The following is a 25,114-nucleotide window of genomic DNA, read 5'->3' as shown; positions in this document are numbered from 1 at the left end:
CTATGGGAAACTGTATGGAGTCTCCTCAAAAAATTAAAAATAGAACTACCACATGACCTAGCAATTCCACTTCTGGGTATTTATACTAAGAAATCCAAAACACCAATTTGAAAAGATATATTCATTCCTGTGTTCACTGCAGCATTATTTATAATAGCCAAGATACGGAAGCAACTTAAATGCTCATCAGTAGATGATTAGATAAAGAAGATATGGTGTGTGTATATATATGTGTGTGTGTGTATGTGTGTGTGTGTGTGTGTATAATGGTATATTACTCAATCATAAAAATGAATGAAATTTTATCATTTGTGACAACATGGTTGGACCTAGAGGGTATTGTGCTAAATAAAATAAGTCAAACTGAGAAAGACAAATACCACATGATTTCATTCATACAGGGTGGGGTAAAAGTAGGTTTACAGTTGTGAGTATGTGAAACAGAGTTTTTTATTGTATTATTATTTATTAATTGTATTATTTCCGTATGAAAAACTGTAAACCTACTTTTTCCCCACCTGTATGAGGAATCTTAAGATTATTGTCTTAGGAACACATCTTGAAAAAAGCTTATTTATTTTCTATGGACCCCATAACACTCAGTTTTTTAAAAATTCCTACCATGAAATGTACAAACCTTGTGTGCTGTTCAGTGAGTCTTGACACATGTGTGTTCCCTTCAGGAGCCCTAGAGCTGCACTGTGACCCCAGGGAATTCCGCTGTGCCCGTTCCCAGTCATTGTCCCCCACTCCCAGTTCTGCAGTCTCCTTTCTGATGGTTTTTTTTTTTTTTTTTGGCCATGGATTTGTTTAGCCTGTTATAGATCATCATGCAAATGGAACCATGTATTATGCCCTGCTTCTTTTGCTTAGCATATGCCTATGAGATTTATGTTGTCAGGGGTAGCAATAGTTTATTCTTTTAAATTATTAAGTATGTTCTACTATATGAATATACCACAATTTTTTATTCATCTTGCTAATGGACATTTGGGTTGTTTCCAATTTTTGGATAATACTTAATAAAATAACTATGAAAATTCTTGTAAAAATCTTTTTGTGGCACCTGTTTATATTTCTGTCAAATACCCAGGAGTGAAATTACCAGCTCATAGGTAGCTATAGAAGTGTGCTTCCTGTATAACAATGTTTCCAAACTTGAGCATGCATCCAAGTCACCTGGAAGGCCAGTTAAGCACAGACTGCTGGCCTCATCACTGGACGTTTCTTTAAAACACTTTATTGAGGTGTGGTTGACATACAAAAATTGTATAATTATACAACTTGATGGGTTTGGGGATAAATATACATTCATAAAGTTATTATCATAATCTATGCCATAAACATATTCATCAACTCCAAAAGTTTCCTCCTGTTCTCTCTTTATTATTGTTATTATTAGTGATTGGAACACTGAACATAAGATCTACACTCTCAGCAAAATTTCAAGTGTATACTATAGCATTGTTAACTACAGGCATTAACTATACTGCTGTACAGTACATATACCTGTAGGACTTATTCATCTTGTAAAATGAAACTTTGCATCTTCTGACTAATACCTCCCTGTTTCCCTCTCCCCCAGCCCCTGGCGCCCACCATTCCACTTTATGCTTCTGTGAGGTTGACTGTTTTAGGTTCTTCATATAAGCGGTATCATGTAGTATTTGTCCTTCTGTGCCTGGCTTATTTCACTTAACATTATGTCCTCCAGGTTCATCCATGATGTCACAAACAGCAGGATTTTCTTTTTTTAAGGCTGAATAATACTCCATTTAGATACGTACCACATTTTCTTTATCTATTCATCCATCAATAGACAGTTAGGTTGCTTCTGTATCTTGGCTGTTGTGAATGAATAATGCTGCAGTGGAAATGGGAGTGCAGACATCTCTTCGAGATCCTGATTTGAATTTCGGTGGCTATATACCCAGTAGTGGGATTGCTGGAGTATGTGGTAATTCTCTTCCTAATTTTTTGAGGAACCTCCACAGTGTTTTTCATTGTGGCTGCACCAGTTTCTGGAGTTTTTGATACAGTACCTCTTGGATGGGTTATGAGAATTTGCATTTCCAACAAGTTCCCAGGTAATGCTGATGCCATTAGTCTAGGGATCACACTTTGAGAACTATTATTTTATAAGAAATTGCTGAACCCTTTTTCAAAGTGGTTATACCATTTTACACTCTCATCATTGCTGTGTGAGAGTTAATTACTACACATCTTTACCAACACTTGGTGTGTCATTCTTTAATGAAGGTCAGTAGTAAATGTGAAGGTCAAGTTGGCTATTTAAAAGATTCCAATACAGAATATGATGGTTTTATAGGAGAAATATGAGGAAAACTTTTGAGATAACTTACAAGTAATGTTTGAGATTTTTTTAGTTATATTAGTTAATGACATTTATTCAGTATTAATATGAACACAATTGCTTTGATTAATATTCTGCATTACCATTAAGTGAAGCATTCTATATTATAAAATTAATAAGTAATATATAGGTATGTGGTTATAATGTATAATTATTAATAATTATAATTAATTAATAATCAAAGTATACTTATATAATTTATACTAGGAAGGGCTAATAAAACTTTGCCTTGTATCAAAGAAACCTGGAAATTTCACTGAGTTTAATTTACTTTTATTTTCTTTTAGAATTCCAACAAGTAAACATCACTCCACCAAAATTTATTTTGAAGCCAAGACCAAAAAGGACTAAACGGCAGGTATGTATTCACAGGTCTATATGTCATGGTGCTTTAAAAACACTTGGTGACTGCCAATTAATTGAATCCACATTAAGTCTCTATGAGGGGGTATTAGGTAAGACATTTGTCAGGGGTTGGTAAACAGTAAGTGTTAATAACTGAGACAATAGGATAATTTTCTGTTGACCTAACTTTTGATGGTTTTCATACACATTTGCAACATCCAGTCATGTGCCAAGTAGACAAATTCTTGATTTCTCTTTCTAAGAAGCCAGTGGACCCAGGGAGATGAAGTGTTATAGAACTGTGTGGCTAGTATTGGCAATTCTCTGACCTTCAGAAAATGTTGAAAGTAGTGAGAGAGTCTACTATATGAACTGGTAAGGCTCAGATCTCTTCCATGTTAACAAACTATAGAAATGATCTCTGAAAGTATAATCTTAGGTTTCTTCTGTATTAAAAAGCAGAGACTAGCATCATAAAAATATCCATTTTTGAAGAGAGTCTTGTCATTTGACGCAGCGTATGTTACTTTTTTGGTTCCTAAACCCCAAATTATGGTCTATTATTCTCTATCAACTTGTAAGGGATTTTGAAAAAAAAAGTTTTTAAAGTTTTAGAATGTGTAAGCAATGGACAAAATCCACACAGCAGAAAATTTTTAGTTTACCTTACATGCAGTACTCAAAATACGCATTCATTATTGATTTAGTTTGATTGTATACCCTCATCATAAGAATGACCCTTGGGCAAGTGAGCAAACAGATTTATTGAAAAACTGTATATTAAAGCATGACATAAGGAAAAAGTTAATTTTGCAGATCTCGTTAAGATTGTGTTACAGACTAACTGCAGAGAACAAAGGGCTATGGCTGCCTTAGTGACTCTCGTGAGTAGTATTCATTGGTCACGATTTTGAAGGTGGAGAAAATTTGTTGTTGAACAGACAAATAGAGCTGCACTAGATAACCCAAGACTGCCTGGGAACTCTTAAAACTGTCCTACCAAGGCTACCATGTCGTTTGGGGATCCCCTGACTCCTCCCAGAGGAAGGGGCACATCTCAATCCCACATTTGGAGATTAAAGGATAAAAGTGCCAATCATCCCACTCCCTGTAGACCTCTCAGAGGGTCTTAGGAGCTTAAATTAACCATTTTATTATAATCTCTGAGATCTGTTGTTAAAATAGCCTGAGTGAAATAAGTGAAAGTACAACATGAAATATATATTCTTTGATTTTATATGCATATGTATGGCTGGAAGGAACCAGTGACTGTGCTGTACCCACTGTCGGGGAAGGGTAAAGACTAAGAAGACAGGAGACAGGGGACTGGAAGACCTTTGTGCTCTACTTTTTATAGTTCTTCAATTTCTGAACCATGTAAATGTTTTACTTACTCCAATCTGAAGTAAATTGATGAAAATGAAAAAATAAATGCTAAATGAATAAGTGGGGGCATGGTTTTGCTTATTTTTCCATATTTTTTAGTTTTTCCTATTTAAATTTTTTCAGCTTTATTGAGGTATAATTGAAAAGAAAACTGTAAGATATTTAAGTGTACACTGGAAAACATTTACCCCATGGAGTTAACACATCTGTCACCTCACATACTTACCTTTCTTTGGGGTGAGAGCATTGAAATTCTACTTTCTTAGCAAATTTCAGTTATACAATACAGTATTATTAATGTGCCCATCAATGGATAAATGGATCAAGAAAATGTGGTATATGTACAACAGAATATTACTTAGCCTTAGGTCCAAAATATAAAAATGCATCGTATCGTTTATAAATGGAATCTAAAAAAAAACCCCAAAAATGTCAAACTCATAGAAACAGAGTAGAAAAGTGGTTACCAGGGTCTAGGAGGTAGGATGAGTAGGTTGAGGTTTGTGAAAGAGAACAAACTTTCTAGCACAAGATTAACAGAGTCTGAGAATCTAACATATAACATATTTTTTAGTTTTTCACAGCCCAGTTCAGAGGGTCTATTTAAATGCCATTTCCTTTACTATATTGCAGCTCCGGCGACGTCCTCGAAATGTAGAGGAGGAAACCAAATACATTGAACTGATGATTGTGAACGATCATCTCATGGTAGGATTTGCTGAATTTTTCGTTGTTTGAACTTGCTTGAACCTTGGATTAAACTGGTCAGTGCTGCAATATGTTTAGAAGAAAGAGGCCCACAAACCTGTCACCTGGACAAGGTATTTGTGTAACCAAATATATTTAGCAAATATAACCAATAACCTACAAGTAGGAAATCCCTTTAGGTGAAAATAACTAACAGTATTTGGTGAGGTTCCAAAAATATTTCTGAGTCTTCTGATGTCAGCTCTTACCTGACTAATGTAGGGCCTAATATCTCCTCTTGCTAAAATGGCAAGGTTTAAAATAAATGAAAACTCCCGCTTTATATCGAAAAAGTAAGTGAGACACCGATAATGTGACACTTTAGTTTGCAATGTTCAATTTTATCCTATCGACATGAAAGCAACCGTTCTATTTCTGTCTTGTTGTGCAGTAAACCATATGGAAAAACTTACATGGCCAAGTAGTAAAGATTAGGATAAGAACCTAGCGAAACTTCCAGTTTTGATGAGTCAGTTATTTTGTTATATTCAGTTGTATATATTAATTTCATGAGCATGTTGTATATTCAATTTGTGGGCACATTGTAATCATATGGTTATAGTCATAGCACAGCAGTGAGTTATAATGGTAATTGTTCTGTGTAACCAGACTAGTGAATTAAATGTTCAGTGATGGATGCTGCTTGATTTTCCTTAATTTCAGATAAAAGTACATTTAGATTTACTTTGAGTGATTTATTTGAGGGAAAATGTCATTTATTTACACATGATTAAACAAATAATATTAATTTTAATTATTTTTAATGACAGTGCTATCAAGATTGAGTGCTTCTTTCTTGTTCAGGCTAAGACTAAGTTTTATCTTTCTACCTTTTCAAATTCAGTGAATGTTACTGTTCCCTGAGATTTTTACAAAACAAGTTTCAAAAACATAATTTTGGACATTTTGGGAAATCACAAATTCAGATGTCTGTAGACATCTTTATGCAGTTAACACAAATCAAGTGAGTCAGGTATTAAACAATAGGGAGGGGTGTGGCCTACAGCAAAAGGGAACTCACATGCCCTGTGTAATGGGAGCAGCTGTTTCTCAGCAGTTACCAGTTATTACCGTATGAAGATGCTAATTTCAAATGAAGCCAAAAATCAGGTTTTACATGGTGTTACGTGATTTTTAAAACAGCATTAAGGGCAAACAAAAGATATATGTGATCCACATCTAGCCTATTAGCTACCTCTTTGTGACCCTCGTGGCTTTCTTCTCCTTATGACTGAGTCCTATAGGACTTAGGCACATTTTTACTTTTAGCAATATTCACACTCACTTTTTTGACTTTGACAGTACTTATATTTGTATGTCTTGTAATTCATAGATAACTTTAATATATTTTAATCATTTCGAATAACAATCTCGTGATAGAAATAAACTTGTGAAATGGATGGAATGGGTATTTTTTTCTTCATCTCACAGATGAATAAATGGAGGCCTCACATTTTTAAGAGCCTTTTCTCAGACTACGCAGCATATAGAGGACTTTCAATTTATCCATTTTTTTTATAGAAAACTTTAGAGATCTTTCAATTACACCATGTTTTCTCTGCTGAGGTGATTATTTGCTGATGATTATTTGAAAGCCTTTTACTTTTTTTTTTTTTGCTTTCAGTTTAAAAAACATCGGCTTTCAGTTGTACATACCAACACGTATGCGAAATCTGTGGTGAACATGGCGGATTTAGTAAGTATCAACCCAATTCAGCATTGCCGTAGAGGAATTTTATCTCTTGATTATTAATAGAATGCATAATATGGTCTTATATTTTCACTACTCTTAAGTTAATGCTTCAGCCAAGGTATCCCATAAATCCCTGGTCACCTTGCAGTTGACTTTACTGACTCTGGTATCTGGCTGGGAAGATGATAAAAGGTAGTGGCCAAAATTAGCCACAGATTTATGCCTAATGTTCTTTCCTGTATTTTTTCACATTGGAAAAGAAAAGGTTGGGTCCTAGGCCCTAACAGATACTCACCATGTCCTTCCACCAGTGGAAAGCAGTGTAAGAGTTGCCACCCTCCAAGGGGTGCCTGGCGCTGTGGGAATGATACGACTCAATGATCCTCCTGCACCTGCTTCCCACAGCTTCCTCTGACAAGGCAGTGCTGGCACCTTCTCCACGAACTTAGTCAGGGACAGTTGGGCTGTATAGAAATGATTTTCTTGGAGAGTCTTCATTGTTCCATTTTTGCTAGGGGAACTCAAGAATGTATGTAATGTATTCTTTGTTTAGGTGCCAGGAGATGGACCCAGGGAGAGCCTTGAATAAGGGTCAAAATGTGTTTTTTTGTTTCTAACTAGTGCTCTTCTTTGGGTATTACTTGGTAGATAGTCAGTTCTCTGTTACTCAGGGGAAACGAATGTAAATTAGAAAAATAATTATCTTTCTTGAAAAGTGAAATTTCTTAAATTAACTAAAACTCAAGGGGTTTCTATAAAAGGACCTTCATAGTTCTGTTCATAAAACATTCAATTTTACCCTATGTATAGCTGGTATGTTAATTTTCTTATATACTAGATATACAAAGACCAACTTAAGACGAGGATAGTGTTGGTTGCCATGGAAACCTGGGCAGCTGACAACAAGTTTGCCATATCTGAAAATCCACTGATCACCCTGCGTGAGTTTATGAAATACAGAAGGGATTTCATCAAAGAGAAAAGTGATGCAGTTCACCTTTTTTCGTACGTAACTTTTGTAATGATTTTTTACTTTTTTTGGTTCTGCGTTGAATGCTGTATGACTTGTGCCTGAGATGTATCCTTTCTACTGTGTGATGCAATTAGGATTTGACAGAGAAGATACATTTGGAAAAAGTTTTAAAGTATAATTTATTGAAATTGACATGAAAATATAAGAGGTTTAATTTTGAGTTTAGTATAGCATTTACAGGGTTGGGCACAAATAACACCCCTTTTTATTATAAAATCTTTTATCACAAAATCATTAGCATATAATTCTTTAACATAACAATATCACACTCAAACACACCATATGACATTTTAGGTGAACTGTTCAAATTGCTGTCCACCTTGTGCGAGACATTCATGTGCCCTACCAACCACACTCAAGTAAGCCTCACTTCGGCTGCACCCTGTATGTTTCATTTAAATTTTCAAGAGTTTTAATCAAAGCATTTACTGAGTGAAAATACTGTTAATGATCATAAAGGGTATTTTAACTGATTAATTATACTCTTTAAAGTTTCTTTTAAATGTTAATGTTGTCCTTGTTTTTGATTTAAGTTGAGAGCTTAGTGATATTTCCAGAGTTTATCTTTTATTATTCTCACTCTTATAGGGTTTTCTTTTTGGTAAGTAGCATATTTGATGTAATAGCAAGTTATATGTAATAGCTTTTAAAAATCTAACATCCGAAGTCAGAGCTTTTATTGAAGAAAGTTATAAATGGAAGTAAAAGAGTATATTTTGTAGGTAACTTTTTATTTTTATGTAATTTCAAACTTACAGAAAAGTTGCAAGAATGCTTCAAGGAAATACCCTATGCCTTTGACCCAGATTGATCAATCATTTATATTTTGTCCCATTTGTTTTATGATTTCTTTTCTTTATCCTTCTTACCTCCTTTTCTTCCTTTTATCCATCTATCAGTTTTTTTCCTGAATCATTTGAGAGTAACTTGGAGACGTTTACTTACTGGTCTTTACTACTAAATACTTAAGACATTTCCTTATATAGCTATAGTAAATTATTAAAACCAGATCATTTAATATTGATATAATACTTTATCTAATCTATAGTCTATATTCAAATTTTAGCAATTGTCCCAATACTGTATTTTGAGGCTAATTCTCTCCCGCCTCCAATCCAAAGTCTAGTGCAGGATCACTCATTGCGTTATCTGTCAGGTATCTTTAGTCTTCTTTAGTCTGAAAGGCCTCCTCAGCCTTTCTTTGTTCATTTTGGACCACACGCTTTTTGAAGAATACAGGCCAGTTATTGAATAGAACATCCCTCATTATGGGACTTTTATTTTCTCATTATGAAACTCAAGTTATGCATTTTTAACAGAAATACCACAGTAGTGATTTTGTATCTTTTTCAGAGTACATCACAGTAGTAATTGGTTTTTAATAGATATAGATCTATTGAAGATATTTGGTGATTATATGGGAAACATCCCTTATAAACCTTTTTCTTTGGTTATGTGTGTACACAATTTTCACATTCCTTCCTTCCTTCGGGAATATATAATATACAAATGTTATGTGCATTGAGAAAATAAGTGTGGTAAATTAATAATGAGAGGTATTATGATATTTGAACTGTGAGCAGTAAGTATTTTTCATTTCCTTTTCTGAAAGGGGAAGTCAATTTGAGAGTAGCCGGAGCGGGGCAGCTTATATTGGTGGGATTTGCTCGTTGCTGAAAGGAGGAGGCGTGAATGAAGTAGGTGTGAACATCTATACAGTACAAAGTGGTATGATGGCTGAAAATGTTTTCCTAATATTTAAGAGACAATTTCTCAGTATTCCACATTCTCCAGATGTTAGGTGGTTTTATTAACAACCAATGTGGTTACTATAAATGACCAGAGGACAGGATAGGTAAATAATAGAAGATCATATCTGATAATTCTGTCCATGTTCTACTTAGAATGATTTCCAGATTTAGCTATTTACAGATTATATAGAGAAAATATTTACTTTTACCTCCATGGGCAGTAAGGCCCTATTTATTACTTTAATTGATTTTTCCAGAGAATTGGGTAGTTCCCTGAGCTATTTGGCTTACTACCAAACAACCCAGTTGGAAATTTTCTTCCTTCTTTGATACTTGGCAAATTTTTGGAGAAAAAAAAATAGACCAGTGTTTTCAAAGGGTTTCTTCTATCGCTAAGGCACTCAACCTGATGGAAGTGATCTAAAAGAGAAATACTTGAGTCTCTGGGTGGCTATATACTTTTTAAAAAATGTCCCTAGGTCTTCTCAAATTTCTTTGGGCCAAGGATTATCACCACATCCTGTTACACAGCGTGCATTTTCTGAAGCCACATGTTCTTAGTTTGGGGAAATTTCAGGCTTTTAAGTGGACATGCAAAGATGAACAAGTTCCAAATAATTTACACATTTATTATTATTATTTTATTATTATGTAACAGACTGGTTCAATTGTATGAAAGTATTATGTTTTCCAGAAATGTCACTGGTGAACTTTGGACTCAGAATTAGATTTAAGTTTCCAAAACAAAAAGTTGATGATTCCCTGGTTTCTAGTTTTCTCTGTAAGAATTAATCAACATGGATTTATTTCTTACTACTTCTCCCCAAATGCTCAGTAGTTGAGTACTAGCTATTATGTGTTTAACTTCTGCTAAATAAAATGCTTAGAAATTACTTACTTTCAATTATGTTGTCATTTTCTGGCCCATCTTAAATAAAAAATAATTTGCATTTACATGTATTTTATTTTTGTTTTTGTTTTTTAGTTTGGAAAAACTGATTTAATGGCAGTTACTCTTGCCCAGTCATTAGCCCATAATATTGGTATTATCTCAGACAAAAGAAAGTTAGCAAGTGGTAAGTTTAAGCACGCATGTGGTTTGGTTGTGTTTCCAATAGACTGTCTGTCAAATATTTTGAAAAATGAGATTATTTAATTCAGTGGTTTGATAAAAAGAGTTTGAATGATAATATAAGGTAAACAGCCAGCGCACAAATATTTTTTAAAGTAATACAAGGTAATATATATTTATATTACAAATGAAAATTTCTGCATGTGTAATAAACACTTAAAGCTGTGTGATGATAAATTCATAGTTGAATTTAACCTAAAAAAGGACAAAATAAGCTCAGGTAGGTAATTTTAAATGGTTTAATAAAGAATCCTACGCATATAGGTAAGCATACTGTTTTATTAATGTTTATTTGAAATATCTCTTAGTATGACTGCAGAGAATTTGCCAGGTAGGAGCAGACGTAATAAAGGGCTTAGTAAAATGTGGACCCAGTAAAATATGCTAGCTTTAGCATCTATGAGGAGTGCATTTTCCCAAGTTACTTCACCAGGAATAGTCAAATACCATGTATTATGCATAAGTCGATTATAAGCATATTTATTTTATGACTTTAATAACAAAAATTATAAACATGTTCTGTATATTAATAACTCAAATAATTGAGTGCTAGTATTATCTGCATCTAGAGTCTCATTTAATCCTTAGATAGTCCTGCAAGATGTGCATTATTAGCTTCATTCTACAGGTAAGGTGACTAGATCTTAAAAGGTTAATGTCTGAACTTTACACAAGTTTATGTTAAAGGGCAAGCCCAAGTTTTGAACCTGGGTATTTCTGATTCTGAAGACCTTCTGCTTAACCAGTACACCATACTGCCTTGTACCAACAGCCTTAGTGCAGAGGCTTTAAAAAATGAATGGGGAGTTCTAAGGATTCTCATAAAGGCCTATGAAACCAGGACTCTGTACTGGTGTGTCATTATATCATTGCTATTTCACTGTATTTTATTTTAAATGAATTCTTTAAAAATATGTTCACTTGTTAAAATATTTATCAAAAGATTTAATATTAGTAACAATTACGTAATCTTGAGAAGGTCGGTAGATTTTTGTTGTCATGCATTGCATAGAAACCTCAAATAGAAGGGAAATTAGAAAGCAGGTATTCCTATTATAAAGTTATGTGAAGAGTAAAGTGACGATATACTTTTGAAAATTGGAACTGCTTTAACGCACCTGTTTTTACTTTGTAATAAGGCATTTGTATTCATTTTCTCCTAGGCGAGTGTAGATGTGAGGACACATGGTCTGGATGCATAATGGGAGACACTGGGTGAGCCACTTGTGTTTGAAAATGACTCACTTTTCCTCCCTGCTGCGCTACTGTCTTCTTAGGAATATGACGTGCAATAACCAGTGCACGGAATCTCCTCACCACAGGCATTTAAGAGAAAATCAGAAGTAGATTTTCTCACTGGCTTTGTATGTAAAATATTTTTACAAAGTAGCTTCTTATTTATGAGGCCAATTGATGCCAGTTAAACTAGAAGATCAAAGACATTTTTAACCTTGAGCGTGGGCTGAAAATGAGGAACAACTTTGTTCTTGATGGCTTACATACCAATTCCCATTTCTTTTATCTTCTTCAATTCTAATTAAATGGGTTATAAACAGTGCTGTGCTGGTAAGCTGACTCTCAAAAACAAAGACAAGAAAAGAGCTCAGGGCTGTAGCATCTCAGGTTTCCAGCAGCCTTCCACCCTATGTAGAAGCCTATGGTGCAAATACTGCCATGGTGATTTCAAGCTACCAGTGGTGCCTCACTGAGCAAGGAGTGGGAAGAGTTGTGTTCAGTTGCCCTCCTGAGAAAGGTTTTTATTTTTATACTGTCCTACCCTTCACACACTATCAGTCACTAGCCTTTTATTCTTTCTAAATAAGTTTTACAACCATTCCTTTTCTGCCAATGTTATCACTACCACCTTACTTTAAACTTGTATCATCTTGTGCTCTTATTTCAATAACATTCCAGATATTCATCCAGCTTACAGGCTCCCTCTCTCCCTTCCTGAACTCCCCTTCCACCATAATTGAAAAGGTATAAAGAATGAAAGAGCGAACACGTAAACTATTACCCAGATTAAAAAAAAATTAAATGCTAGCTACATAGTTAAATACCTCTTATGTGGTCTCTCTCATTGGCCCCAGACCCAGCCAAGGTCACTGCCATCTTGAATTTGGTTCACATCATTCACAGATTCTTTTTTATACTTTTACTGTGTGTGTATATATATATACAGTAAATATATACAATGCATATATATATATATGCATTTTTTGTTGAAGTAATACACAGCATTGCTTTGCATTTCAGTTTATATGAAAGACATCACACTATATGTCCTCTTCTGTGACTTGCTCATTCTGATGAACTATGTGTTTGTGAGATTCATCCATGCTGATAATGTGTAGCTCTAGTTCTCTGACTGTGTGTATGGCACGATTTCTCCATTATCCTCTTAACGCACCTAGATTCCTGTGTCAGACACATGAATCCTATCATTTTCTTGCTCAGAACTTTTGTTGAGTCTCTGTTGTCTAAAAGATAAGGTTCAAATTCCTTTCTCCAGTGTTTAGCCGTCCATAATCTTTGTTCAACCTCATTTGCAGTCTCATTTTCCACTGTTATTCAAGACTGTTTGCTAACCATAATTATTCATGGGTTTCCAGCTTTTTTTGATTTGCTAACCATAATCCTACATGGATTTTCAGCTTCTTAAAAATTTGCTCACCATAATTGTACATAAATTTCCAGACTCTTTCAAGTTCTTTAATGTATTCTTTTCATCTAGAGTTCTCATTTTTCTTTATCTAACCACATTCTAGCCATTTGAGACTTATTATAGTTTTTAACTCCTGTATTATAATTTAGTGCTGCTTGTGTTATGCTTCCCTTCACCAACTAGTTATAAATTGTTGAGGATTACATCTTACATTAATTATATTTTTATCAGATCTCTTACCATAATATCTTATGTAGACTTCATTTTCAAGAAATATTTATTGATTATATTTGAAATTTGAATTCCCAAGATATATATGACAAAGAAAATAAATGGAAGGAATGTACATACAAACATATATTTAAAATATTTATTAAAAATGTCTGGATCAGAGAGATAAAGAAAAGTACCATATGATTTCACTTATACGTGCAATCTAAAAACCAAAATAAACAATGAAACAAAACACAAACGGACTTGTAGATGCAGAGAGCAGGCTGATGGTTGCCAGAGGGGAGGTAAGTTGGGGGACTGAGTGCAAAAGGTGAAGGGACTGAGAAACTGGTAGTTACAGAACTACCAGTTCTGTAGTTACAGAACAGTCATGGGGATGTAAAGTACAGCTGAGGGAATATAGTCAATAATATTCTAATAACTACGTATGGTGCCAGGTATGTACTTGAAATATCAGAGGGAACACATTGTACAGTAATACGATTTTCTAATCACTATGCTGCACGCGTGAAACCAATATAAAATAATATTGAATGTAAACTGTAATTGAAAACATTTTTTGGCCTTATTTAGTAATAAGAGGAAATTATAAAGGTACTCTTCTATAGTTGCAATTTTTCAACAATTAAATTTTATGCTAGAGGATCTTTTAAAAGTTCTTCAGTATATTGTACTTGATTATTCTGATTAACTATTTCTTGTTTTTTTTATTTATTAATTTATATTTTAGAGAGAGGGGAAGAGAAAGAGAAGGAGAGAACCATCGATATATGAGAGATACATCAATTGGTTTCCTCTCATACACCCCCAACTGGGGACCTGGCCTGCACCGCATGCAAATGCCCTGACTGGAATTGAACCTGTGACCTTTTGGTTTTCAGGCTGGCACTTAATCCTCTGAGCCACAACAGCCAGCATGCTAATTAACTATCCAACACAAAATTTTATAGATAACGTGCCTAGCACTAAGCATAGTGTGCAGCAACATCAAATGGCAACACTCAAATGTGTTTCACTCTTTGCCTTGAACTCTTTTTGCATCAAATAGATGCACAAGCTCATTGCATAAAACATTGTCTGGCATGATCAAATACATAATTTGATTTGTGCCAAACATTGGCTAACAGCACTAATTCTAGACATGTATTTCCTATGAGTACATTCTCTCCCATTCTACTTTTTGAAGTTCCTCTATAATGCTAAATGTTGGAAACTGTTTTTGAATTGAATACCTTCCTATTTAAATGTGTAACAATTAAAACTTTAAAAATGAATTGAATATAATAGATATGTTACTCTGCACATGAGAAGGTGTGGGGCAGAGCCTAGGGAGAGACATGATATCTAATTTTGGTATTTGAAGGGCTGTGGTGTGTCAGAGGAATTATGTGATAAGGTTAACAGCACAGACCGTAACTATAGGAAGTCAGATGTGGCACAGTGAAGGCAGAGGAACTATACATTTCAACTGTTCATACATAAAAAGATCTTCTCTGAGAGGGAAGAGTTGCTGTCACTATTGGAGAGCAGACTGAGCCCCCAGCTGTGGAATGGACGGGAGGCTGGGCCTGGCTGAGGTGAGGGCCCTTGGCAGGGCAGGGGTGGAGCTAGGCTTTGACTTCTGAGGGTCCTGCACTAAGAGTTAGTGACTTTCTTCTTTGACAGTAGGAGCCATCTCAGGTTTTGACCAGTAGAATAAAGAGGAAACTTGAAGAAAGCCCTGTTTAAGTTTTATAATTCTAGCAGAGATGTGTAGCCTGGATTAGTGGATTTGGTGATGAAAAAAAAATGGCTAGGGTGTGGCATTGACAAAAGGGAAGTGGAGCTTGACTCTGGCACCTTGGACCACGCAGCCTTCCCAACACATTTTGAACAAACAAGAAAACAAAAACTCCTAGACACAGACAACAGTACAGTGAATACCAGCAGGAAAGGAGGGTGGGGAGAAGAGGGAAAGGTAAAAAGGGGACAAATATATGGTGATGGAAGGAGGTTTGACTTTGGGTGGTGAACACACAGTGCAATATATAAGTGATGTATTATAGAATTGTATACTTGCAACCTGTATAGTTTTATTAACCAGTGTTACCTCAACAACTTTAATACAGTTAAAAAAAGAAAAAGGAAGTAATATATGTGTGAAAAATTTTAAATAAAGAATAGAATATATGGCATGTTAGAAAAGTGAAGTGAAGGAATTAAATTAGTTCAAGAAATTTAAATACAAGACAACTTTATTTTGGAGACTTTCACATGAAACACTTGAAAAATGAGTTTAGAGTACATCATCATTGTAAATTCCATTAATTTACTCATAAAGTGTTAACCATGATGCTGGCAAGAAGGAAGGATATAAGTGAACATAGTCCTTGCAGTGTAGTAGGAGAGACTTTATAAAAACTTATTATCTTAATTGTATTGTCACTATTGTAAAAGTTCAGTGTAAAACAATTTTTGAAAAATATAGAAAGTAAAATTTTTATCACTTTTTTCCCTTACCATCCAAGGTTAACTATGGTCAATGTTACAATAAACAGTGTTAAAATAATGTTTAAATCCAGTAGTTTTTCTCTTACTATTTTTATTGTTCTTTTATAAAATCTGAGCCTAGTTGGATATATAACTATTTATTCATTTTTTTACTTAACACAATATAGTCATTTTTCTGAGCCTTTATTCTTGGATACCATGATTATTAATAACTACATGGTATTCTATTTTATTCGTATATCACAAGTAACAGTTTTCTTACTGTTGCACATTAGTTTATTTTCATGTTATCTGCTATTATAAACTGTGCCACCATAAATATCTGTCCAGACATATTTGTATACATAGCTAGTTATTTCCTTAAGAGAGCTTTCTAAAGGTAGAATTACTAGATTTAAGGATATTTCTCATTTTGAAGATTCTGAATGCATATTGCCAAATTGCTCTCTAGTTGTTTCTTTCTCTGTTGACCCTTTATTTGGTATACATTTTTTTGTATTGTAAAACAATCTGAAACTTGAAAAGTTGCCAGAATAATAACAAAGAACCTTTTTGTCCTTGAATTGTAAGCTACTAACTTGATGCCACATCACTGCCAAACACCTTAATGTACATTTCTATAATCAAGGACATCCTCCTACAGAAACATGATACAACCAATAGAATTACCTTATTCTTAGCCCTCATCCACCACTGGCTCTGTTTTTCAAAACTGTCATCTTAGAATCAGACTGCACGTTTTCATGTCTTTTCAGCCTCCTTCAGTCTGGAACAGTTTTGGTCTTTCTCTGACTTTCATGACCTTGACATACTTATAGACTACTGGCCTGTTGTTTTCTAGAATGCTTTGCAGTGTGGGTTCTAGCCCAACTATAATATTTAGAAAAGAGTTATTATTAAATAAATTATTCTTTTATTTTTTAAAAAATATTTATTTATTTATTTTTAGAGAAGGAGAAGGGAGGTAGAAAGAGAGGGAGAGAAACATTGTTGTGTGGTTGCCTCTAGCATGCCCCCTACTGGAGACCTGGCCCACAACCCAAGCATGTGCCCCAACTGGGAGTCAAACCAGTGACCCTTTGGTTCACAGGCCTGTACTCAATCCATTGAGCTACACCAGCCAGGGCTAAACAGATTATTGTATTCTTTGATTGAAATGCCAGGGTTGTGTGTGCATGTGTGTTTTCTTTGAGTATGCCTACAAAAATGAACAAGCCATCCATCATCACCATTGGTTATCAAATGAAGAATTTCGAAATACACTGATTGAATAAAATTCTTAGGGATTGAATGCATAAGTAGGTTAATGGACTTTATTTTGCATTTTTGAGAAAATGTATAATTTTAAAATGTTTAATTTTAAGAGTAATATACAAAAAAGGTACACAAAACCTGTATCCAGCTATTAACTTTCCTCTGTCTCGTAGCTATTATCTTCCTAAGAAGTTCACCCAGTGTAACATTGAAGAATACCACGATTTCTTGAATAGTGGCGGCGGTGCCTGTCTTTTCAACAAACCTTCTAAGGTAATAAGTGTGATTAGAGTTACCAGTTATTACTCTTTCTAAAGTATAATAAACAGAAATTTTTCAGGCATTGGGTCTCATGAAAAAGAGCTTTTCACTTGCCTATATGCACATTTTCTATGTTTACAAAGTATTTGTATTTTCTAAGTTACGTTATTCTTGGAGCATCATTTGGGGCTTTTCTGGTGGGAATAGAAAACAGGTAGAAATAAATGTTTGCTTTCTGAAAAAGTTTTATTTTCTTTTTATATGGCCAAATGATGATTTGGGGTTAACTTACAAAAATGCTTTTATTTTATTTTTCTATTTTTGTTTTCTTATTAAGTTCCCCCCTCGCCCTTTGGATGCCTAATCATAACTCATACTGGTAAAAAGGGCCCCGTATCTGTCCTCATTACTCCCTACACTGCCTTTCAGGATAAGCCGTGTGATTAAAATTGCAAGTGCTTCTCAACATGCAAACCAAGTTTGCTTAGAGAAGAGAAGGAAAAAAATCTTTACGTGCTTAAACTTTGTCAGAGGCTTTTGCAACTTGTGGAACATATTTTGATTACCAACTGAGTAGAAAGCAGGTCTTCCTCCTGCATTGGGAAAACTGCATGTTAAAGAAGAACCTTTGTCCTTGCTAATTAGGTCAACTGTGATGTGCTTCTGTGTACCAAGCGGTGTGTGGTGTTGCCTTTGTAATCACTTACCAGCTTTCATTCTCCATTCACTTGAGGAAAATCTAGGAAATGTGTCACATGGCACTGAAATGACTTTAACTCCAAAAGTTTTAGAAGTGATCATTGAACTAAATTCCTGCTGTAATAAAGGAAAAAAATCAAGTCTTTTTTTACGAAAATAATTTATTATTCTGAACCCAGAGATAAGAGAGTAAGAGTATTTTTCCATCTGGATAAGTTTTAGGTTTGTCTTTCAAAGCTGTCTCATTAGTTATGATCCCTTTCAACTGAAAATGAAATCTGGAGATGAATTGATTCTTTTGTTGTAGGGGAGAGAGTATTTGAAATTAGGTGGGGATTCTTTTTTATGATTCTTGCTTTTTAGTTGGTTTTAAGAAAGCAGCATGTGTGCATAGGTGTGTATTCACTTCCATTCTGTAATATGTAGACTTTGATTTTTTGAATGAATATTGTGTGTTTAGAATATAGCAATTATATTTCCTAATTTTACCTATAATCATAAAGTAAACTATACTGAAAAGATAATATTGATGGAGAGTTAAAAATTAAACAGTCTTAAAATATACTCTAGTACAGGGCAAACGACTTATTGCTGTTCTATGCAGAACTATGTCTACGTTTTGTATTAAATATATCAGTGGTGGTATTTTTTGTGACATTTTCCTTGTTGGTGCAGTGACTTTCTGTTGTACAAGGAAATGTAATTAATAAAGGGCTTTTCATAGGTAATGGATCTAATGGAACTTGATTCTCACAACCATTTGTGGTGTAGAGGGACAGCTGGCATTATTCCTGTTTTAAATGCTAAGACTCGAGGGCTCTGAGATGGCAAGCCGTTTGCCCAAGATAAGTAGCTGAGCCAAGATTTGAATCCAGACATTCTGACTCTAAATCTCTTGCTTTCTGTTTGAAGGAAATTCAATTTCAGTCTGGCTTGGCTTTAGTCAATGGGTAGATCATCTTTTATTTTGATGGCATTTATGTTAGATATATAAATATGATTAAATCTGACATGGAAACAATATTAGACATTTCTGTTCTAAAGTTCCCTGTTCTAAAGTTATAGAAAGTCATGCTTTCTGTTTAGGGAAATAAAAATATATTTTTGGATAACTGACAGACGTGCCAGAAGCATAGGTGTGGCACTTAGGGACTCTTGTAAGGCCTTTGATATTGATCTGTCTATATTTTAATTCGCTTTTTGGTTTTCATCCCATAGCTTCTGGATCCTCCTGAGTGTGGTAATGGCTTCATTGAAACTGGAGAGGAGTGTGACTGTGGGACCCCGACAGTAAGTCTTTGGGTGTTTTGATGATTTTCTTTTCAGGGTCGTTCAGGCCATTCCAGGTCCACACACTGGGACAGACATACAGAGCAGGAGTTATACCTGGCCATTGTATAAGATTTGTGAAAGAAAGGTTATCACTGTGAGGTGTTACATTTATGGTAGAAGATATTCTGGTACTTTCAGAAAAATTACACCATTTTCTGATGTAATGCAAATGTTTCTATTCCTTAGGAATGTGTCCTTGAAGGAGCAGAGTGTTGTAAGAAATGCACCTTGACTCAAGACTCTCAGTGCAGTGATGGTCTTTGTTGTAAAAAGTGCAAGGTAAATAAATGTTGGTTCATTATCAACTGACAGAAAAGAGGACCAATTTGGTTACATTGCTAAGCCTAGGTAAATATAATCTAATAACAATAGTAGAATCTTACATGTATTAAGTGACTAAATGCTGGGTGCTTTATAGGATCCTCACAAAAGCTTGTGAGGTGTAGTAACTTTTTATTCCCATTTAACAGATGAGAATGCTGTGGCTTGTAGTAGTTAAATAGTTTGCCCAGGGTTCTACACCAACTAAGTCAGGGAGCTAGGGCCTGAACCTTTATAATTCTGCCTCCCTGAGGACTGTGCATGTTAAATGAAACCAGGTGTTTAACCTTTGAATGATGCTTTTCTTTTCTTGTAAAGCCAAGTGGATACTCAATAGACCTTTCTTTTCTCGCTGCTCAGCTTGGTATATCTCTTACATTAACTGTTGAGGGAACAAAAGGAATACTTCAGACACGATAACACTTTACATGTGTGATGCAAGAGAGTTTAAAATGCACCTTTAAACACATTACCTGTCTTCATCCTCCCAACAGCATCTTCATTCCTGTCTCCAAATATTTAAGCCTTTCCATCAAGACTAAAAGTTATTTGAGGCTTACCTTTTCCAAAGAAATCTACTTATTTTTCTTCTTCTCATATAAAGTCTGGTATAATATTCTACACCATTTCTGAGGTTGAATATCTGTCTTTCATCCTGTACATTTTATGGAGGCAGAGCCAGGGACTCACACAGTAGTAATTGGTACAGGTTCTTAGTAAATATTTGTTGAATGAATGAATAAAAATATGCACAACCGTCTTTTGCTGATTATGTGCTGATTAGCCTAATTAGAGTTAAAAGAGGGTGGAATATGAGCCAAGTATCTGTTGAGTGCCAGAGATAATGCTGAGGACTTTTACTGGATAGCATCTTACGGATTTCTTAACACTGGCATTGTTGACATTTTTGACTCGATAACTCTTTGCTGTGAGGGTGTGTCATCTTTATTGTAGAATATTTAGCAGCGCCCCTGATTTCTGATTACCAGATGCCAGCACAGTCCCTCTCAGTCATGATAGAATTGTCTCCAGACAGTGCCAGATGTCCCCTCGGGGGTAAATTCGCTCCTGGTGGGGACTGCTGTCTTAGCGCTCACAGCCACACTTTTCTGATAGGCGTCATCATCCAGATTTTTTCACTTGAGCAATCTCGGTCTTAAGGAAGTGAAATAGCCTACTTAGGCTCACTCAGCCAGTAAGGAATGAATGTGCAGTTACATCCCAGCTCTGCTGGCAGCGATTTCTGTTGTTTCCCCCTCACTACAGTGTCTCTGGCAGCTCTTTCAAACAAGTGAGGCCCTGGCGGAGATCTCTGAAAGCAGCCTCTACGAAAGGAAGATTAAACCAAATGTGAAACAGACAGTCTTTCGTTTTGGCTGCCTCAACTGTTTATTCTGTCCGCTTTTCCAACTGCCACAACAGGGGATCCCCACTCACTTATTTTAATTCTCAGAGTTTGAAGTCTGCCTGTCATACAATGCATTTAATCAGGCCATTTGCCTTTGATTTATAGAATTTGGCTCTTTGTGATATAACCATTTCAAGCAACAAACTGAAATTAAAATACATACAATAATTGGCATGATTAACCATCCCACAGATAAGTTCCAGCTGTACCAGTCACATGAGGTCTTTTTTTTGCCACTTTTCTCTCTGCGCCTCCCCCACCCCCACCCCTTCCCTGGGCTCCTGGAGGAGAGTCAGAGTAGTGAGTGGAGGAGGGGAAACAAGGGAACAAAGTGAGAAATTGTATGTATGTGTATTTTTTCAACATACGTTTATAATAATGTGTCTATAAGTCAGAGTTGGCAAACATTTTCTGTGAAGGGCCAGAGAGTATGTAGTGTAGGCTTTGTGGGCCATAGGTCTCTGCCTAGTTCCTTAACTCTGCCTTTGAAAGCAGCCTGAAAAGTACAGAAACTCATGGGCATGGCTGTGTCCCAGTAGAATTTTATTTATAAAAACAAGTGTCCAACATAATTCTGCCCTTTAGCCGTAATTTGTGACCCTCTGCTGTAAAATGTTGCTTGTTTACTTATTTATTATTTTTCTCTTCTCATTAACGGGTAAGTTGCAGGAGGGCAGGTGTTCGGGTTGATCTACTGACTGCTGTGTCCCAGCACTTCCCGCGAGTCCTCCTTCACTGTGCTTCCACTCAGACATCTCCTGCAGGTCTTGGACACGGACACTGTCCTATAAACTTTACCTCAAATCTGCTCATATTTCTACCTCAGATGTTCTAAAATTGTGGTTTGCCCCAATTCCAAGGAGGAAGAGAGCCAGAGTATAGGAAGTGAAATTACTCTGCTTCTTCCCTTATTTTTATGGCCTGTTTAGCCCCATTAAAATGGTTTCCTGCAAGCAGGATTCTCGTGTCTTGTTCTCCATTGACTCCCCAGTGACCAGGAAGTTCCTGGCACATTTCAAGCGACTAATAAATACATGATGAATGAATGAATGGGTGGATGAATGAATGCACACACATTTTGTTTGGATCTTCTAAAAAATATCTGTTGCAATGCTGACCTGAGTTGGCAGTGTGCCGTTTGTGTGCCAGGAACAACAGGAAACTCAGCTGCCAGGAGGGTTGCGAGCAAAGGAGAGAAGGTGAAAGGTGTGCACACACGTGTGTGTCAAATAATGTGTGTGTTTGTGTGAGCAGAGCAGGATCCAGCCCAAATTGTAACATTTTGAAGAAGGAAAGAAAATGGGATTGAAGAGGAAAGGGGGAAAATGAAAATGTTATGTACCTGTGTTTTGTTACAATGAATACTCTAGTAATTTATAAATCCAATGAGTTTAAAAATTTATTTGTACTACTCTTACACTTACAAGAAATATTTAAGATGGTTGGAAACAGACAAAAAAATTGCCCCCAGACATGGGTATAAATCATAGAAAGATGAGAAAAGAATAAAAGACCAAGCTATAAATCTCTGTAAAAACGAGGCGGGAAAGGAGAGCATGGGAGGAAATACCTTTGCCAGAAAAATCTAACTTTTACAATTTAGCATGAAGTGTAACTTTCAAATTCTTGGCAGAAAAGACAAAAAAGAATAATATGATGAAAGTGGCAGCAAGAATGAAGGGTGGATTGTAAGTTCACTAGCCATTTGGAAGGAGGAATTCCTAGAACTTGGACGGACTTGTCCTGGTGGAGCTGTATCATCGAGCACTAGCTTATTTTACCACAATATCCTAAGGCTTATGTGTGATGACTGTGCATATTACTCCACCCCCAAGAAGCTATCTCCCAAACTATTACATTAACATGTCACTCAGTAGCTGGTTTTCACAGACTACCATCTTCAGATAGTTTAAGATATTCCTATCCCCAGAATATTCATTTTGCTTTTTTAAAGATGATACTGTGAGAAATTTTTCTTCACCAGTTTTTACACATTGATGTTTGGTTATTTTAGTTTCAGCCTCTGGGGACTGTGTGCCGAGAAGCAGTAAACGACTGTGATATTCGTGAGACATGCTCAGGAAATTCAAGCCAGGTAATGGACAGAATAATTACTCTGAATCAATGGGCAAAGTAGGTGTATCTTTAGGGCACTTAACCTCCCAGGTGACCTGGAAATGGACAAGATGCTCGTCTTTCCTTCACATAAACTCTCACTTTTTTTATTTTTTCAGGAATCTGATTTTCAGTAAACATCTCCTTGAGCGGATGTTCAGCATAATTTTGTCTTCATGTTGAGCAAACCTAAGAGTGCATACTTGCCTTTTTTTGTTTTAAATAGGGAGGAAAATTCATTTTCTTTTTGTCTATTTAGTGAAGGAGGAAACAAAAAGATCTCTTCAGCTGGCTGACACAGGTGTCAGCTGAAGCAGAGAGACCCACAGGATCCTGGGTTCTGAGAAGGAGCCTGTTTCTCCATCTTGACTCTTATTTATCTGAGGCAGCTTGCACCACATCAGCCATTAATCACTGCTCTTGGATTTACTATTATTTAGTTTTAAATAGAGAGCATAGGGAAGTTGACCAACTTTAGCAAGTGTTGTCAGATTTCATGTGGCCAGTGTGTGTGCAGGGGGTCCTCGCTTTGTGGGGTAATGCAGGACCATGAAAATGACCACACAAGCGGAAACCATGGAAAGTCATCCTAGTAGTCAATGGAAGAAACTACATTTCTTCTGTGATCTTTTAAAAAGGTTGTCAGACTATTGAAAACTCTCTTACTATTGGTTTTAAATGATTATAGAAATGAAAAGTAAATTAACATTTATTTAGTGCACTAAATTAAAACATAAACATTACAAATTAAAGTATTTTTTTTCTAAAATCTTATTGGGAGTTGTGCCACCTTCTTGTAACCTTAGGAGAATAGTGAACATCTTTTCTATGCTTTGTTGAATTGTCACACTCCTTTCTAAGTTTGGATCAGCTTTAAGCATTTGGTCCTTTGTGCTTTCAGTGTCATGGCTGTCTTCGACAGATGTGAGGATGTGACTGTGAAGTGTTTTGCCCAACAGCACTATCAACATTCCCATCGTCAGCGATTTTGTTCTATAACTCCATTCACATTAGCTTAGAATTTCACTTTGTGTCATTGCTTTTCTTTTTCTTTCTTTCTTTTTGCTGAACTTCCATCTTTGTTAGCCAGTTTTCTCTTTTGATTATCCAATTTTCTAAAATGTCACACGCTGTCACTCAAAGACAGAGAGGTAACACCACTGCACACCATGTTGTCTGTGTGTGAACTGAATAAACGGAGGGCAAGTGACCAATCACTGAGAGGCTTTGAAAGAGTGACAGGTTATTCACCTGTTATTTACCTAGTGATCAGTCGACTCAAGAGCCAGTAGCAAAGTTGTGCTTTATGCGATTGCTCACAGTTAATATATTATGGTAACTGAAATGGTGTTGGCATACTACTGTTCCTTAAAAAAACCATAACTGAAATGCATGCATATTGGAACAGGACTACCTGCATATTTTTCCTCTAAAAAAAAGAGGGGTTCAGTAGTGGTATATCTTCATTATCCATTAAAAATGCATTGTTTTAAAGATAGTTATCCTAAAAGACTAAAGATTTTCCATGCAAAAGTTTTTTCCTTATTACCTAATAAACACTGTGTTTCTGAGCTAACACTTAGAGATGAGGAGGACACGACAAAATGACAGACATGCAAAGATGCTCCCGTAGCACAGGGTATAGCAGCGCACATTGGCAGGTCCTTGAGTGACGGTGCTCCGTTCAACGTCATTTTGTTAGAATATCGAGAAGATACTGCAGGAACTTAAACTCTTGTTTATTTCAATTAGCTTATATTAAAATTGGTTTCATTTTATACCATTTTGCTTAAAATCACAGAACCTACCAAGTATGTTAAGTGAGGACTTACTCTATTTATAAGTGAATGTTTTAGTACATTGGTTACATGATT

General features: G+C 35.6%; 1 protein-coding gene across 12 annotated transcripts in view; it reads left to right on the top strand.

Annotated features, from left to right (window-relative positions):
* ADAM22 (ADAM metallopeptidase domain 22) overlaps nucleotides 1-25,114 on the top strand; it is a 225,747-nt gene that overhangs the window by 152,978 nt on the left and 47,655 nt on the right. For all 12 annotated transcript variants that reach the window (XR_004899626.1, XM_028525789.2, XM_028525787.2 and 9 more), the window contains 11 exons: nucleotides 2,662-2,732; nucleotides 4,739-4,813; nucleotides 6,477-6,548; nucleotides 7,384-7,550; nucleotides 9,191-9,275; nucleotides 10,315-10,405; nucleotides 11,625-11,676; nucleotides 17,278-17,377; nucleotides 19,283-19,354; nucleotides 19,583-19,675; nucleotides 23,140-23,220. Coding sequence is in view for 11 of the 12 variants with exons in the window: in XM_028525789.2 (XP_028381590.1) it covers nucleotides 2,662-2,732; nucleotides 4,739-4,813; nucleotides 6,477-6,548; nucleotides 7,384-7,550; nucleotides 9,191-9,275; nucleotides 10,315-10,405; nucleotides 11,625-11,676; nucleotides 17,278-17,377; nucleotides 19,283-19,354; nucleotides 19,583-19,675; nucleotides 23,140-23,220 (959 nt within the window). In the remaining variant the exon portion in view is untranslated. The remainder of the gene's footprint in view (nucleotides 1-2,661; nucleotides 2,733-4,738; nucleotides 4,814-6,476; nucleotides 6,549-7,383; nucleotides 7,551-9,190; nucleotides 9,276-10,314; nucleotides 10,406-11,624; nucleotides 11,677-17,277; nucleotides 17,378-19,282; nucleotides 19,355-19,582; nucleotides 19,676-23,139; nucleotides 23,221-25,114) is intronic.

Source organism: Phyllostomus discolor, chromosome 10 (genome assembly GCF_004126475.2).
Source record: "Phyllostomus discolor isolate MPI-MPIP mPhyDis1 chromosome 10, mPhyDis1.pri.v3, whole genome shotgun sequence".
Taxonomy (NCBI): Eukaryota; Metazoa; Chordata; class Mammalia; order Chiroptera; family Phyllostomidae; genus Phyllostomus; species Phyllostomus discolor.
This window is presented reverse-complemented; position numbering and strand designations above follow the sequence as displayed.